Source organism: Neopsephotus bourkii, unplaced genomic scaffold, assembly GCF_033783945.1.
Source record: "Neopsephotus bourkii isolate Nb327-2 ecotype Australia unplaced genomic scaffold, CSIRO-AGI_Nbou_v1 NB_244, whole genome shotgun sequence".
Lineage (NCBI taxonomy): Eukaryota > Metazoa > Chordata > Aves > Psittaciformes > Psittacidae > Neopsephotus > Neopsephotus bourkii.
Window position 1 is genome coordinate 1,442,917 of NW_026900754.1, and position 18,305 is coordinate 1,461,221.

General features: G+C 44.2%; 1 protein-coding gene across 3 annotated transcripts; it reads left to right on the forward strand.

The window, feature by feature from the left end:
* Positions 1-394: 394 nt before the first annotated feature.
* Positions 395-11,577, forward strand: EPGN (epithelial mitogen). 3 transcript variants are annotated; one of them, XM_061345860.1, is made up of 5 exons: positions 395-3,364; positions 3,827-3,940; positions 9,065-9,185; positions 9,940-10,092; positions 10,392-11,577. In XM_061345860.1, exons 1-5 carry the CDS (start codon positions 3,328-3,330, stop codon positions 10,444-10,446), a joined length of 480 nt encoding a protein of 159 aa, XP_061201844.1. In that variant the 5' UTR covers positions 395-3,327; the 3' UTR covers positions 10,447-11,577. The 3 variants fall into 3 exon arrangements, with proteins under 3 accessions (XP_061201844.1, XP_061201845.1, XP_061201846.1); XM_061345861.1 differs by having other exon boundaries at positions 3,851-3,940; XM_061345862.1 differs by lacking the exons at positions 395-3,364; positions 3,827-3,940 and adding an exon at positions 7,268-8,948.
* The last annotated feature ends 6,728 nt before the right edge of the window (positions 11,578-18,305 follow it).

An 18,305-nucleotide genomic window follows, 5' to 3' on the forward strand; every position in this document is an offset into this window, starting at 1 on the left:
TTTTTTTTTTTTTAAACACTTAAGAGATAGCAGCAGAAATCTTGAATCTGAAAGGAGTGAAAGGCTGAACTTTTTTTCAGCTGCCCAGTGGTAATGTTGACATGACTGCAAAACTTCAATACATGTTTTAAAACAGTCAGGTGAACCTGAACGCTGGTGAAATTGTGCTCTTGAATGTTTGCACGAGGTATGCATGAATGAGGAGCTAGAGTGGAGGCCAGCATTATTTTCTCTCCATGTCTGGATTTGTTTAACTAAATATTTTGGTGCATAACACCCTCACCCTTTGCAAGAAACTGAATAGTTGACTGGGCTGGATCAGACTTCAGTTAAGCAGATCATAGTTAAAACCACCATGTATGTATGTTATATATATATAGCAGGGTGAGGAAGAAGAAGAAAAAGCAAGGGTTTATCCCTAATGAAATATTTGTGTTGGAATTTTAAGCCATTTAATTGTTCTCTTGCTTTCTGAAACTGCATGAAGGGCTGGTTTTAGTCCACAGTATAAGGCTCAGCTCTGTGAGTCTTTGGCTACAGTGTTTTACTGCTTAGAGAAGGCTAGATGGGATACTAAGATGAGTAGTTTTCTGTTGCCAGAAATTTTAGTTCCAAGATGGCTCTAGACTAGTCTCATGCAATGTGGAAGTTGGAATGGAGTGCCTGTGAAGGTGTCACTTGAACTGTGTGCACTATTGAGGTGAAGAGCCTACCCCAGTTCTCATTGGAGCCACTTTGGACTTTTATCTTGGTGTTTTTTATCTCAGTTGGGATGGCTTTGATTTATTTTTATCAAGAGCTTTAGGTGTTTGCCAGTAGACTCTAGATAACTTGAAAAGGGAGGGTGTGGCAAATACTCCTGCTTTAAACAAAATAAATGCTCTTATTGTAATAAAAGAATGAAGATGGAACATCAGCTCTGTGCTGATGATTTTTGTGATGAACTTCCCAAGAGTTCTGTTGCATGCAGCATTTAGCAAAGAGGCTGCCAGAATGATTGCTAAAGGTGTAGTGCCTAGAGTGCAGGAACTTTCTTATCCGTTTAAATTTAAGCAGTAGTTACAACTGATAGGAGGATCAAGGTGCTTGTGGAGATAAGACTCAGACTGATCAACCCAACACTGGCTGAGATGGAATAAAACTTGTTTACTCTTACATTAGTCTTGGGGAGAAATTTTTATGTGCTTTTGGGGTTGACTGTGGGTTTTTTTCCCTTGTATCAGTGAGTTAGGAGTGGAGCTAACGGATGTGTTCTGCATGTTCAGTCATGAGGTTTTTCATCTGTTTACCTTGCTGTTCTAGATCAGTGTTTCTTTTCTTGGATTTAACTCTAATCATCTCTGCTTTTTTTTGGCAGAATGACAATTTATGGCATTCTGTTTATCTCAGTTGGGCAAGTCTGCTTCTTTCATGCTTTGCAAGTAGTTTATTGTGCATCTAAAGCTTTTTATTTTCTCACCTCTGTGGATGGGTTAGCATTACACAAAACCTAGTGAGACTGAGGTGTTGATCTGCAGCATGCTATGTTCAGAGCTGCCGACACATCTATGAGAGCATTCTCCACTGGGAGAACACTGAGAAGGAGCAACCACCCTGAAAAGCATGCTCATGTGCCAGGCTGGGTCAAGCCTGGTCCAAGCATGGATGTCCTGTGGTGGACAGAGGCCCAGCCTTATCCACTGGAGCCTTCTGCCGCACCCAGGTCTATTGCCTAATGCCAAAGCCACCTCATGGATTCACATCGGATTAAGCTCCTGTTGTGTAGATGTGTGTTTAAGCCAGGATTCATGAGCCTTAGTCCTGCTTGGGACTGATAGCAGAGGTTACCCTAGGTAGGTAGAAACACTCCTGTGTGCAGGCTGTACTCCATCAGTGTGCAGGCATGCAGCAATTCAGGATAGCAAAGGAGAGGAAAAGCCTTGTGGAATGCAGTCCATGAGCAGGAGAAGGTATAATTAAAATGTGCAGAACTAGCTTGTTTTTTCCCTTAACATGTGAAGTGGTTAGGTTGAATCCTGCAGATCCCTTCGGAGAGTGGAGCATAGAGGGAGAATTTGAGCGGACTGGAGTTTGTCAGGAGATTTTTGGCTGTAAAATGCAAAAAATATGAAATGTTTTTGTTGTTTGGAGCTCATAGTTGCAGAAGCTGTTGCTGGGGTGAAGTGTGTAGCTCTACTTCAGTCAGTCAGGGTGTTGCTGTGTCTGTGCCTTATTGAACCAGGTACTGCTTCTGGTTCTAGTATGTTTGGCTCTACCTCTGGAGATACAACTAGTCTGCTAGTTCCCAGCTGCCTGTGCCAAGGAAGCTGAACAGCATTTGGGCCTGTGGAGTGACATTTAGTGTGAGAAATGAGCGTGACAGATATGTCTTAGAAACCTGTGAACACTTCCTGTAAAAAGTATGATAGTTCCCATTATGCATGCCCACTTCTTTGAAAAGGCGGAGGTGGGCTTTTATAGCAGTGTAGTGGCAGGAGTAATGAAGGATTATCCTGTTACAGGAGACCACAGCTTACTTGCCCTTTCTGCCTGTCTTCTCTATGCGTGTGCTTCATTAGCTTTCTGTTTCTGCTCCACACAACTGCATGGAACTTCAGCCAATGTCACATGCCTGGTGCAGGGCTGGTGGCTTTCCCTGCTTCAGAGGGTTGTGTACAGGGAAGGCTGGCTGAGGAGCCATCAGTATGGCCTATAGGCTCCCCAGAGCCTGTAAGCAAAGGCTTCTCGCTGCAGTCACCAGTGGAGAACATCATTCATTATCTCTGTGTCTTATCACTTTGTAACATCAGCAGTAGCTGTTCTCATGGTTCCTCTTCTGGATGCAGTGCACAGAGGACCAGCGAAGGAACACAAAACGGGATGGTCCTCAGACCCTGAGCCCTCAAGCAGCATCCTGAATGCTGACTGTCCTCCTGGAAGTAACACAAGACTGCATTTCTGTGGGAAAGAAAGACCACGTCTTCCACAATACGTCATTCTTCATTTTACTCACCTCTGTTTTGCTGTATTTCATTGATCTGCTCTGACAGATACCACATCTGTCTTGAAAACTGTACCTTTGCATGCACAATGATGCCCACGGGTAATAGGAAACCAAGGTTTCAAAAGAAAACCTGATTCCATTGCTAGATAATAGCAGTTTCCTAAATAAATGTGTGGTTGCCCCAGGGGCTGCGGTTGTTGCCAGATGCACTTTTTCTTGATTGGTGAGAGCAGCAGATGACGCTTCATGGCATATAAGTGTAAGAGAAAACACGGGAGCCCAGATAAGCTGAGTGAGCTGCCTGGACTGAGGAACTGAGAAGGTGCTTCAAGCAGCTGTGTGCCATGGCATTTGGAATGCTCATCTATATTTTGCTGAAAGGTATGTTCTTGGGTATAGTAAAGTGCATGGCTTTGTTGAACAATACTTGGCTTCTTCTGAAATAAGCAGCAGGGGTGGGAAGCATGCAAAGGCATTGCAAAGCAGAATTACTTAAGTGGCTTTAAACTTGAATGAAACTTAAACTCATAGGGTATAATGGAGACCTCATGGAAAGCTACTGGTAAATAGGTGTAACACTGTAGTATATTGCATTTATCTGTGTTCTAAATTGCATAAGGTAATAGAGTGGAGAACAGAATGGATGTGTGTTTTGGAAATTCACAAACAATAGTTAGCTTCCCCACAATCATAATTTCTCTGTGGCAAAGGGCAGTTTGAGGCAAGAATGTTTGAAATGAATGGTTGTTGTATCACTGCATGGTATCAGAAGTGTAGTAAGTGGGTGCATGTTTTGTGGATGATATGAACCTTGAATAAATATACTGAGTTTTTCTGTTACAGTAAGCATCTATTTGCATTACACAGCAATGGGGGCACTGGGTGAAGAGTCAGCTCCTACTGTTTCATCCCTTAGCACGGACTTAGGGAATAACTGGACAAAAAACAATGCTGAAGGTACTCTTTCCTTGTTTTGATTGTCTTTATTAACCTGTCATTTTAGAAAAGTGTCACTTGGACACTTGAAATTTTTGTGTGCTTTATTCGTAAGATGAGCTGCTTTCTTCATGGAACCTTAAAACGCTGAGGTAAGAGGTGCTCCTCAGCTGGGGTAGGCTTAGTGTTGCCCAGCTGAAGGATTCTTTATCCACAGCCAGTTATAATTTGAAGCAGAAATTTTAAGGCAAATTGGGATAGATGATCTGCATTTCTGATGGCTGGTTCTGTTACTTGTGTAACCAGGGCTTGGTTTCTAGCTGTCTTCAATGTGAACCTTCATACACCCAGTGAGAATGCAACAAGCCTCACTTGATTCATGCTTCTCATTACTGTTACTCAGTAGTTTCTTTCTCTGCCGAAGTTTTGCTTCTGGCTATTGCAGCTTCCCCAGCCCTTTTCAGAGTGTTAGCTCTCTCTTTTCTGACTGAAATGTGAACTTAAGCTGTTTCCTTGCCAACACCTGAGACCAGAGCACTGTGTTTATCCTGAGAGCTGCTTTCTGAATGTGATTTGAGGTAGTAGGGATGTCATTTCTTTGAGAGAACTGTGCAATCTGGAAGTGAGGTTTTGGCAGATCAGTAAAGGAGGAAGGGATTTGAACTGTGAGACATAATGTCTTTGTTCTTTAAAAAGAACATAAACATGCATACAAATCGTCATCTGTTAATTGTAAGTCAGCACAGGATGCCTTGCAAGCTGCTTTTAGTAGATCCTTAAGCTGCTTATTTTTATCATAACAAGTCAAACTGTTGCAGGGGGTTTGTCTAATTTGTTATAGTGCAGCAATATGCATTCATACATATACTCTATGTGGGGGTTTCATCTATATGTATGTAAAGTGTGTCTAATATATACTCACATGTATGTGAAGTAATGTAAATTTTTGACTGCAGTAGTCTGATTTATCAGACCTGTGGTCTGCATTTGTCTCTGCCGTGATACTTCCAGAGCTGCATACAGCAAACAGGAATTTAATGAAGTAGAAATATGTTGTGATTTGTGCAGTGCAGTACCCTGTTTGTATTATGTCTAGAGAGCAGGAGTCAGGGATGCTGTTTTAACAAAGTAAGAGGCTTTTTATTAGTAGACAGCCATGTCTGTAGTAGTCCCATGTACCCTTGGGTTAGCTGTGGCTGTGCAACTAGATAACAGGGCTTTTAGCTGAGAGTGTGTTTTCCCTCAAAGCAGAACCAAACTCCCAAGCATGCAAATACATATTTACACAGATAGTTAAATATATATTTTGGGGGAGGTTGCACAAAGCCACTGAGAAGTTAGAAAATACCATCTCCAAAAAGAAGGTTGAAAAGAATTGCGTCAAGACTCACCAGAGAAACTGGCTGTATCTCTCTGAAGTTTTCTTGTATCTCCTGTGCAAGTTAAGTTTTTAGTAAGGTTTATATCCAAGGTTCAGTAATACTAGATCCTATGAAAATGAATTTACTGGAGGAACTGGCAGTTTGTTGTGGATTGCAAGTCCTCTGGGGCCTGAGGTGTAGTTTGGGCAAAACCATTAATTTCCGCTCAATCCGCTTGCCTCCTACTTACAAGCTTATGTCCTATTTCCTTATTTTATATTACACAGTCTTTGGTTTCACTAGTGCTGGGGCTAGGAAATGTCAGGCTTGGTGGTCAGTCAGGGAAGAAAAGGTAGTGGAAAGAATGCCTGGCTGGAAGCTGACATGGCAGGGGTAAAAACTTGGGATGCTGTTTGGGCTGGAGGGGAGCCTTCATAGCAAAATGGGCAGCTAGGAGCAGGGAAGTGCTTGCTTTTACTTGGGGAAAAACAAGATTCCTTCATTGCTGTGATCTGGGTCTCCCATACAGGCTGTGAGGGACTGACCCTTTCCCTCTCCATCCCCATTCTGGTTCTCCCATTACTCCCCGATGCACCATAGTTGAAGGCTGAGCTCCTGGGGTCTTAGTGGCTTGGCTCGTCTTGTTGCAGGTCTGTCAGTTTTGGCATGCCCAGCCTTCCAAGTACCTGTAGTACTGATTTCATGTCAGATCTTGCCAAGTGTATCTGTTTGAATGACTCAGTTGTCAAGTGCTTACACAGCATGCTTTACTCTCCTCATGTGCATGAAAGGCCACATGGATGTGTTTATTCAACAGCTTATTCAGTATCTAGGTGGATAACATGATACGAATTAGCATAATGATCTGGGATGGGTTAGAAAAATTATTCTTTTTTCTTCCCAAGACTCGTCATTATTTCAGAGGTAATTTGTACTTCTGCAATATCAAAATAATTAGCACTTAGAATTCATGAGTGTGTGCATTTAAGATCTGATTTTGCAGCCCACAAGGGCCAAAGCTCTTGCCTCTCACAACAAGGGAGGAATGTACTGTTTGTTTGTCACCTGTGTTTGTTTGTCTTCAGCGCTTTCTAGGCAGGGTTCTGCTCTAAGCTGACCTTCATTTCTAATGACAGCACAAACTTTAAAGGCACTCAGGGGAGAGGCTTTATGTACCTGTACAGAGCAAGGTCTCTTCCAGGCCTTGGCAGGTGGGAGGCTGCCACCTTTCGGCAGCCATGGGGTAGATGAGATGTTCTAGTAGTGTGAATCCAACTGCTGAAAGTTAGAGTGGAGGTGGCTGAGGATTTCTTGCCTCTGGCATGTAGGTTGGTACCTTCCTCGTTTGTTTCTTTTTTGGTTTTTTTTCCCCATACGGCAGAGATGCAAGTGAAATACTAAACTTGTACAGAAGACATGTTCTCAGGGCTTGGAAGAAGAATAGTACCTTTGGTGGCAGGAAATACTGAGGGGTCCTGCTGAGTGGTCATGGTTAGTGGTTTTATAATGTGCTGTTCAGCCCTTTTTGTCCTGAAATGGTGACTCACAGCAGTTGGTACTGAAGCGTTTCAGGAGTCACAAGGGGAGCATGAATGTGCTGTTGCTGTTTTCTGAAGCTCTTCCCTGCAGACCTTTGGTAGTTTGTCTGCAGGTATATTAGGCCTAAGTGAAAACGGGCTTTTGCAGGTCTCCTGCATCCTAGATCTCCTTGTGGCAGGATGAGTCCTGCAGCTGTGTTAACCATGTGCTTTGTTTTCCAGTGTGATTTCCCTGGCAGTGAGCATCGTACAGTCCTCCTGGGCAGAATCTAGTGTCATCTGTCTCTTGTCACAAAAGCTGTCTTCTCTTCCTTAAATCTGTCCGTCCAAGGCCTAGTCCTGTGCTGACTGTGCTCTGGGCCAACAAGCCCACCCCCAGAGCTTGTCAACAGCATTCCAGAGGCAGCAGAGAAGAGCCAGATCTTGATAGCAGACCTTGTGGGTAGCCAGCGCCAACTTCTTCCCTTGCAGGGTGTGTGGCTCAAGGCTGTGGGTGTCCCTGCCCTGCCCAGGGCTTTCTGGAGCAGAAACACCATTCTGTTTTCATTAAATGGGGACAGTGTGGCTGCTGGTAGCACAGAGCTCACTGCTGAATAATGGAGATGGAGCCTCAGTCTCAGCATACCCTTCAGTGCATATGTATTTTCACTTGATTCCTAGGAGAAAGTGTAGTAAACCGATGTGTCCTTTCTCAAGCAGACTTGAGTTATTACTTGTTCTCTCAGCAGGAAGCCTGATGATTCTGTCAGGTTTCACAGGGCACTATTTTGAAAGTAGAGTTGTTGATCTGAGGAACAGTGATAACATCGTGCCCCCTGTGAATCCTGTTTTGGGCACCTGCCTGAAGTTGTGAGTCAGTCCAACACGCAGGCAAAGAGCTGAGCAGCTCTTTCCTGTTGCTTCTCAGCTCTGTGATGAAGCTGCAGGAAGGATGAAGAGACAAATTGCTTAGTTGAGTGCATGGGGGGGATTCCTGCCATTAAGTGATTTAAACTGGAATCTAATGGGGAATTTTGGGGGTTACTCCAGAAAAATGTGTTGCGGAATCTTGAGTTGCCCATAGGATGGCTAGAGGCTTAGATGTATAGAAGTGGTTCCATCAGTGCACTATCTCCAGACTTTGATTTAGCATTTAGTCAGGAAGGAAGGTTTCTGGTTGGCGGAGCATTGCCTAGTCACTTGGAGCAGACCTTGTCAGCTTCCTGCATGATGTTATTTTTCTTGTGGTCAGAATGGAAAGCTTGTATTGACATCACTCTATTAGGAAATCACCTTCAGCCATCACTAAAACAGTCTCCTGAAACAGTAAGACATTGCTTGGACACCCCACCCCACCAGGGATTCCAATAACTGGGTGGAGAAACCAGTTCAAACACCTGCTTGCTTAGATGGTGAAGCTTTAGTGCTTTCTCTTCACGTGCTGCACCCCTGTGCCTGTGTTACAGCCTCATGCCAAGCCTCTGTGCTCCTGCGCTCTGGTGCTCTTCTCTTGGTACGTAACATGGGCATAAGATGTCCAAGAACAGTTTTGACTTCACCTTTATTCCCATTTGAACTGCCATCAGTGGGAATAAGGTACTAATTTTTTGTGCTTTCAAAGCAGAAGTGTGCTCACTGACCTGGACACAGGTTATTTTGTGTAAATTCAGGAACTTAACAGTTGTGGACCATGCATGGGAAGACCATCTGGGCAGTCTTGTGCGCCTGCACACACAATAGGTAACTCTAGGAACATCAGAGCATGGAGAATGGAGGGAGGGAGCAATCCCACCAGTCATCACTTGCTCAGTTGCAGCGTGGGCTGGCAGATGGGTTAGAAATGCAGTAGTTTGCCTTGTGATGGAGAAAACAGCTAACCATTTGAATTCAGACTGGGAAGTGTACTGAGAATAATTCCCTGTTCTTATTGTGGCCTAATCCCCAGATATTCCTGGGATGGTTTTTCTGATGGGTTCCAGGTTGGCTAGTGCTGGTGTCACCCTGGAGGAGTTTCCCAGAATCATTTTTATACTTTATTCTCAAAAGGAAGCAGTTTATTTACAGTTTGTTCTTTCTCTAAAGCTATGCTGGAATGTCTTAGAGGCTTGTTCTGCTTAGCAGTGCTTGAGTCTGCCCATGAGACATACCACAGTAAATCTATGCATTAATTGTTTTCTGCAGGCAGTATCTGTTCAATTTGAGTTGTGAAAATGAATTAAAAACTTTTTTTTCCTAAATATAATATGAGTTTTTTTTCCCTTTCACAGCAGACTACACTGAGCAACCAAAGCTCATGAAGCTTATGCAGACTTGTCTTGAAGAACACCGCAGCTATTGTATCAATGGGCTCTGTGCTTTCCACAGCGAGTTGAGGAAACCCATATGCAAGTAAAGAATAAGTATCTTCTAAGTATCCTTCATAGAAAATGACAACAGTAGCATTGTTTCTTTGTCAGATACATGTTCCTAATGTAAGGTAACTGAATTTCAGCAGTTTCAAGTGCCAGTCAAGTATTTGCAGGCTTAGTTTGGCACACGATTGAGTGCTCTGGTAGCCCAGAACTGTTAACAAGGTAGTAGTGCTGTGCTGGTGTGGTAGTAAGGAAGGAAGAGGGAAAATTTACAGCTTTGTTGGTCACTGCTGTGATGGCAACTCAAACCACAACTGGTGCTAGAGTAAATAGTAAAGAAATAAGTAGATGTTCACAGTGGGCACAGCGAAGGGGGCAGGATCTTTCAAGATGTCAGCTGCATCTCCCTTATTCTTTAACTGCCTACACACTGATAAGGATTGTGATGTCCTTAAAAGTTTCTGGGCAGCTTTGGCCTTTGAAGACAGATCTTCTAGTAGCTAAGGATCAGCAGAGCACAGTGCTCTTCATCCACACCCTCTGCAATGAGAGTATGTTTAGACTGTGTTTGCTGCTGTGACTGCAGTCCTTGAGCTTGCTTTAAACTAGACAGACTGGGGCAACTGGTAGTCTTGATGGAACGAAGACGTTATGACAGAGCACTGGATTCAGCCCATCCTCTTTCAGGCTTGTTCTAAATAGTTTAAGACTGATGAAAACTAACATGTTTCTGCAGTACAAAGCATGAGAAGTCCTTAATAATGTTTGCATGGTGTATATTTATTTTGTAGGTGCCTCGCAGGTTATAATGGTGAGAGGTGTGAACATTTAACACTAAATTCGTATGCGCACAATTCTTACGAACGCTATATTGCTGTGGGAATTGGTGTGGGAATACTGACAAGTGGGATACTTGCTATCATCTACTGCTACGTAAGAAAGAGGTATGGGAGATATGCAATCTTCTCATCACATTCATCTGAGTTGTACTGGGCAGGAAGAAACGGCGTGTGGAATTTTGAGGGCATGGAGAGTGTGTTCTTGCCTGTTGCTGATCTGTGGTGTGATCTTCAAGGAACTGACAGCCTACCTCTGTTTTCCATCTGCCAGTTGGGTCTAAAGTCATCTTCATTGGGGCTGTCTAAATGAGTTGGGTGATAACAGACTCCTGATTCAGGTTCTGTTCACATTGCTGTGGTTTTAGGTTGGTCTGATTAACATCATGTGATGTTGTCTGTTTTAGATGCAGAAAATTGAAATCCCCTTACAGTGTCTGCATGGGCGAGACAGCATTGTGAAGATGTAGCATTGGGACACTTCCCAATTTGCCTGTAAAGGAGAGGAAGTCCTGCTGGGAAGGCCACCATGTGCCATCTGGCAGATACCCCAGCCTTGCTGATGGGAGGGCATGAAGGGAATGACAGGACAAGTACATGAAAGGAGCTCCTGCAGGACTGATGGGCTCCGTTCACATGTGAAGAAAGACTTCCTCCTTTGTAGAGGTTGCTGGATGACCAGGTCCAAAAAGCTAAGGATACTCGCAGCCCTCAACGATCTCCTGTGGGTGGTATTTACTGAGGCGAGGACTTCTTGGTTTTAGCTGTTTTCAGTCATTTCAAACTCTCATACAGTGTTCTGCTCTTGCCTTTTTTGTTTGGTTGGTTTTTTGTTTGTTGTTTTTTTTTTTTTTAGTCCCCATCTTTTCTCCTCCTGTGGAGGAAAAGCACAATCCATCTCACAGTCAAGATGGATTCTGAACCTCATGTGCTGACAAGACACCATTTGGATTCTGATTTCAGTGTCTGCTGCCTATGTGTGTGGATAAACAGGCCCTTTTCCAACACAGCAGATACCTTTAGTGTGCTAAACAAAGTTTAGGCTTCTGCTGCCATCAAGGACAGAACCATAAAATGCTTTGGACTGAGCAAACTGGATGGTTCTCAAAAGCTTACTTCAACTTAGGAATAAAGAGTAAGCACTTTTGAGAAAATCATATCATGACACCTCTGGGCATGGCAAGTTCTTACTGTTTTCACAAGCGGAGGATTTGGACGTCTTTGTCAAAATGGATTATTGAGGGTGCTTGTGGTAAAGAACTTTACTCTTTCCTAATATCGTACAGCAGTTCATCACATCTTCGGGCAGAACATGACCTTGCTGCACGTTGATTTCAGCCCAAGACTTCAGCTGGCAGAGAAGCTTTAATGTTGTTTAATTTCAGTATGGCTTTGCCCAGGTAACATACTCTCTTCCTTCTGTTCTCACACTATGGGCACAATGTGACCACTCAGATAAGAAACAAACGGGGATTTCTTCAACCCTGGACAAAGAGATTATGCATAAGATGCTTAGTTTTTTGAGTCTTGACTATGAAGAATTACAAAGGGAACAAGAATTTTTTTGAGGGCAAAGGAAGAAAATTGGTTCTGAGACTGGGACTGTTCGTGACGTCTCACTGAGAGTTGGAGTTTTTTGCCAAGCACTGATGAGACTGGGAGATGGGTCTAAGAGATGTTCATTTCAGCTGTTGCATGTTATAGATGCATCTGCTCTGCTTAGTCATCTGTTAGAAAAAGACAGGTACTTTGTGGTTGTATGGGATGATACAGGCTCCTAAATCGAGATGCCCTGCTGGAATACTCAATCTCTTTGTAACGTGAGTTAATTTTCACAATAGGATGCATGTCACGTGTTGAAAAAACCCTGTGTATTTGCGAGACTACAATGATAATGCTGAAATGTGTAAGAAAGGCTGGGGTTTGAAAGGCACTTGAGTGGCCTGAAGTTCAGTGGGCTGCTTATAAGGGGGATCTGGTCAGTAGCTGAGTCATCTTGATTCTCCATTTGATACTAATAAATAAAAAAACACATCACATGCTGCTTGATTGGAATCCCCATGCAATGGAGTGGAGCAAGTGCCATGTGTGTACACAAAAAGGATTGGTGAGGAACTGGATGGAGAGAGGCACCAGTCCTTTCCTCTACACATTGACATAAGCCTTTTGTAAGAGGCACTGATCTGATTTTCCAACTCTCAGCCTTTGCTTTCTTCATCTCCAGTTAGATCTTCAAATTTCTGTATTGTTTGCTTCTTTCCATTCTTCTGACCTTTTCTTAGTAGCCACTGAGACAACTTCTCTTGATTTGCAAGTCAGCTTTCAGTAGTTGCACTAATGTTTTCTGTCATGTCTGTAGTGAGAGTGCAATTACAATCTATGTATCCACATGCAGATGTATGAAAAATCTCCTTCACCCCTTGCACACACTGAACAGACTGAACAAAATACCAACTAGACACATGCATGTCATCAGGAAAACACAGGCAAGAGATGCTTTCTCATTAGTCTTGGAGAAAATTTTAGAGCTAGATAGACCAAACGATGAAAAGCCTCAAAGCTTTTGTCATGTGAGTGAGTCTTTCTCCACAGTGAATTGTTTCTTCCTGCACAACCATTATGAGTGTTGCATATTGCTTCTAGAGGACCAGCCCTTCTGCAGCACAGAGGCTGTGTCTTGGAGCAGGCACACACGGTAACACAACATGCTCAGGGTGTACATACGGTTGTTAAAGGAGTTTTAAAGGAAGGAGTTTGAGCCACTGGACTTTAACTTGTCCAGAGAAAGCTGCTGGGGAGGAATGGGTCTTAGAATCATAGAGTAGTTTGGGTTGAAAGGGACCTTCAAAGGTCATCTAGTCCAATCCCCCTGGAAAGAGCAGGGATATCTTTAATTAGGTGAGGTTGCCCAGAGCCACCTCCATCCTGGCCTTGAATATATTCAGGGATGGTGCATCCATCACCTCTCTGGGCAACCCTGGGCCAGTGTTTTACCACCCTCATTGTAAAGAAGTCTTGTGTGGTTGTAACCATTTGTGTGTTTTCTGACTGACTTTTTTAACACCTTTTACATACCAGTGGCCAAGCAGGTGCCCTGTGTGGTATGCAGGTACTTCTTCAGAAGTATTTACTTATTGCAATAAGACACTCTACCTATAGAAGCACACACTGACTCTGTGGGTTTTAATGCCTGCTTAAACATAACTGGAAAGGAAGGTGTATGTCAAGGCAACGGTTTAGCAGGAGACTAAATAGTGAAATACTGGTTTTCTCTCTAGTTTGCTTTCTGGTCCAAGGCAGCTTTGGAAGGGCAGCCAGGGAAAGTCTGCTGAGGTTTTTCTGCTATTGGAAGCCAGAGAGGGACTTTTCATCAGGAAATGTGGCAATAGGACATGGGGTGATGGGTTCAAACTGAAACAGAGGAAGTGCAGGTTAGCTGCAAGGAAGAAGTTCTTTACTGTGAGGGTAGTGAGGCACTGGAACAAGATGGCGAAAGAACTGATAAAAGCTCCATCCCTGGCAGTGTTCAAGGCCAGGTTGGACAGAGCCTTGAGTGACATGGTCTAGTGTGAGGCATCCCTGCCCATGGCAGAGGGTTGGAACTGAATGATCTTAAGGTCATTTCCAACCCTGACTATTTTGCAATTCTACAAAAAGCTCAGGAATGAAATACCAGATGAGCCTGTGCCATGCAAAATGAGTTTTTGTATAAGGGCAGAATGAGAATGCAGCAGAATGACAAAGATAGGAAGAAAAAAAAGGAGGTCTTTGCTTTATTTTAGTTTTCTTTTTCCAAGTGGTATTGAGGCTTCCAGAAAAGGGTTCCTCAGCACCATGGCTTCATAGACAGCCGAGGCTGATGGCACTGACAGAGACAGCAGCTTTCTCCGTCAGTTTGCAGTGTTCACAGGCTGCAGCCCATGTTGAGAAGAGTGTTGTCATTGCAGTTTTAAGGCATTTCTTCAGGCCCAAGCTGTGTTTGAGGCATCACTACAGGAATGAATCACACTGCCGCTAGAGGCAGTGACCTGGCTGAGGAAGACTGCATTGCCTCAGATCGCTTTGTGGAGTCAGCCACTGCACCCTCCCTTGGTAAGTGACAGATGCTGCTGGGCTAGGATGGTGTGCTGCTGCTTACAGGGCTGAATTTCCTGCAAAACTGGCCTGTCAGAGGATCAGGATCATCTTTCCTGGGTCATTTATCAGGCTGAGACTCCTTCTGTAATGGCATAATTAACGGAGTTGTAAGCTTCTGCTTCCTATTAGCTGCATGTGTCAAAAACCTGTCATTTCAAGAGGAGACCCTCTGTGTGGCTTTTAGGCATTAGCTTGGTTGGGGCACCAGCTCGGCAGGGCAAAGAGAGAGATGTTCAAGACTGGAACCTGCCTTTCTGAAGGATAGAGCACTTACACTGTGTATGATCCTGACTAGTGGAACCACTGCAGCTGCAGCCACCATGCAGGTGTACCTGATTGCTAATGGTTGACTGGGACTTGAATACCTCCCCTGGATTCAGCACCCATTTTGGATTGAAGCGTCTGGGTGGCCTGCAGTTTACCTGGTATTAGCAAGGTCTGTTTTAAAAGGGCGAGATGCAAGCCTGTGGAAGAGAATACTGTCCTTCCAAAACACTGTTTTTAATGTTGGAAGGAAGTGCAAGGAAGTGTGTTGATGGCTAGTATTTGAATTACATGGTGTCCTTGTCCTGCCTGTCTTGACAGGGTGCACGGTTGTTTAACAATGCCCATGGTCACAAATGGGCAGCAAATTCAGCAACCTGAGTTGCAAGGGCATGGGACCAGCTAGTCTGATAGTCAGCCAGCCACTGCAGAAGTGCCAGAGGCTCTCAGAGAAGGTCTTAGAGGCCTGGTGGCAGGAAGGGGTAGGAGAGGGTTTTCCTTCAGAGGTTTTTTCTTATTCTTTACAACCAAGAGTATGTTTTGCATAAGAATGCAGCAGGGTTTCTGGTCCTTCCCATGTGCTGTGGCAACCCACCTTCATTTGATGCACAGTAAAAGTAAAGAACTGGTACTTGTGTGCCTTGTATATTGTCTGAGCGGAAGTACTGGGTTGTGTCCAAAGAAACTGTTGTGAAGCTAGTTATGTGCAAGTGCATCTGGGCTTTAAGCAAAAAAGCATCAACCAACCCAACAAAACAACAAAAAAAGCAGACACACACACACCCCTGCCCAAAACGTATGACCCGCAGCAAAATTGTATGGCTTTGATAGCATTTACACCTATTAAATAAAACAATTTGCTGTTGCAGATAAGTAACTTGAATCGTAGAGTCATAGAATGATTTGGGTTGGAGAGGACCTTAAGATCATCCTGTTCCAACTCCCTGCCATGGGCAGGGACACCTCACACTAGACCATGTCACCCAAGGCTCTGTCCAACCTGGCCTTGAACATTGCGAGGGATGGCGCATTTACCACTTCTTTGGACACCCTTTTCCAGTGCATCACCACCCTCACAGTAAGGAACTTCTTCCGTATATCTAACCTGAAGGTTACATTCAATCCCCTCCAGCCTGTTACAGGTAGGGTCTTTGATAGCCCTGCTTGATTCAGTAGCTCCTGGCATGGAATGAAACAGCTTCATGGCAGTATAGCAACTGAATCCAGCCTCCAGGAACAGAAGCATGAAAAATGAAGAAGGGAAATGCTCTGGTTACTGCTTGTGTTTCAGGGTGTCACTTTGGTGGCCCAAAGGTAACAGCGAGTTAACTTGACCTGCCCACAGACTTAGAGCGCTGCTTGCAGAGCTCAGTGCTCTGATGGCATCAGCAGTGATGTGTGGCTGCTCGTACATGTTCTGTCATTAGCCGTGCTCCAAAGAGGGAAATGCCTGTAGAGGTCCCTGTTGTTCTATAAATGCAGGAAACCATCTGGGACTCTGTCTTTATGACCCAGTTAACAAACAACCGGAAAAAAAAAAAGTGCAGGTACTCATTAAAAGCTCAGTGTAAGTAGTCATTAATTATCATGACAGCAATAAAATCTTGTACTATGACTTAACTTTGGGCTCCTCTGACTCTCGCTGAATGGAGTGAGAGCAGGCTGTGTGAGAAGCAGCTCTTGGTGAACTGCAGGAGGTGTCACAGCACAGCTGCCACCACTGCCTTGTGCAGAAGAGGGAGATGTTTGTTATGCTGTGGCTGGGTGCCCTTTCAGGGCAGGGCCCTTGTGCTGGTTGCTGGGCAGAGGAAGTTCAGACTAGATCTAAGGAAGACGTTCTTTACTGTGAGGGTGGAGAGGCCCTGACAAAGGTTGCCCAAGGAACTGGTGAATGCTCCATCCTTGTCAGTGTTCAAGTCCAGGTTGGACAGAGCCTTGGGCAACATGGTCTAATGTAAGGCGTCCCTGCCCATGGCAGGGGGTTGGAGCTGGATGATCTTAATGTCCTTTTCCAACTCAAACCATTCGGTGATTCTAAGAACACACTCTCATGTGGCTGCTAGGGTTAAAACCTGAGGCTGTTGTCTCAGGTCTGGCTGAGACTCTGTATGTTATCCCACTACCTGTGTGGTCAGGCTGACCCTAAATGGGAGCTTAAGTAACTGCAGGGGAGAGGGTGGATGCCTCTCTCCTGAGAGGCCAGTTGAAATGGTACAAGAGGAAATAGAGGCATAGCAAAGGTCAAGTTGCTTTGTCTAAGTTGCTCAAAGCTTAGCATTGGTGGAGCCCCCCCAGCCTTTGGTCTGTCCATCTGGGATCTGGGTGAGTGCTTCTGTCCTGTTTGCAGACCAACTTCTGCCTTTATATTTAAGGGAAGCAGAAGAGACCTAAGGCCTGGGAGGAGCCAAGGTGCTGTTTGATGAGTTCAGAGGGCATCTTGTTAGTTGAGGATAGAATTGGTAGCACCAAAGTGTAAGTCTTTCTATCCGCCTTGCTGGGGCTTCAAATTGATAAATGTTTACGTGGAAAAGACAAAATGTAAGCAGTAAGTGACACACAAAAATAAGTGCAATGCTCAGTAGACTTCTGTCAGGGAGATTTCCCTGTAACTGATTTTTAAAGATTAGTCATGGTCCATGTCCTGCTGTCAAGTCCACATGGAAAGCAGCAGTTCACATCACGTGGCTGTTGTATTGCTAGTCTGAACCAGTAGTTAGGTTTTTGAGTCCAGTTAAAATTCTATTAAAAGAAAAAAAAGAACAAAATAAACAGAAAATTTCATAGACAAATTAGGGTAAAAACCAATTTAAATGCTCATTCTCTGGAGCAATTCAAGATGAACTAAATCTGGGAGTCAAGGCATGTCTTGCATAGCCTTTCTGGGGGGAGTTTCCCATATGATATTTTGGGAATTTTTTGCTTTATTGGGGAATCAAGGCCTCTTGTGAAATGGAGCTGTAGCTCTGGGCTTAATTTTCCAACTCAGAAAGGTCAGAGGTTTTAAAATACAAAGTTTTGATTCCACGTCTGACATTGAGTCACTTAAACACTAATTTTTAATGAAAACTTCCTGTTGAACTTCTCTGGTGAATGCTGACAAGTTTCCTTGCAAAGATTCCCTAGTGATGTTTCCTTTAGCAGTATTTTGTTCTTTAATAAGCAAAAGTACAGTTTGTTGTGATTCAACTATATGATGCTCAAACATCAAGCTGGTTTTCTCGTCATGACTGACCTCCATGCAGTGTGGTGTCATTGCCATTGACTGATCAGAGGGGGGGCTGATGGAGAGCCAGCCTGAGGTGGCCAATGTGGGCTAGGCAGGACATGTCTGTGAGCCCAGACTGCGGTGTCCAGACCTACTGCCTTACAATTAAACTGCTGCTGGAAGCCCAGGCTTTGGAGTAGCTGTTGGTAGTGGCATCACTGATCTGCCATCGCTTTCAGCTTCTCAAGGCAAGGAGCCACTTTGTGATCAAGGGGTGGTGTTGTTAGAGCTTTGTCAGTGTTACTCTGTGATATGGGTTATAGTCTTTGCTTTTTTTCAGGTGGTTGTTCAGGGGGTTTTGTTTGGGGGGTTGGGAATGCAAGAATCCTTCTTCTGTCTTCCATGCTCAAGGCAGGTGTGCAAAGATATTTCTGTCTGACAGAAGCATAACCAGCACTGAGACACAAGAGTACAGGGCCATGCTTTGCAAGAGCGTCTGACTAACTCGGGCAAAGCTAATTTGTTTGACATAATTTCTGTACATAAGCCTGTGTCTGTTTGTATCCCATTGTTATGGGAAATCCCATGATGAACCGTGTTTTATTGACTCTGCCAGCTGTTTGAGGGAGCCTGGCAGCAGATTTAACTCTGAGCACTGTTCCAGGAAGGAATAGATGCTAACTCAGAATTGAAAGGGCAACATACAGGCTTCAGA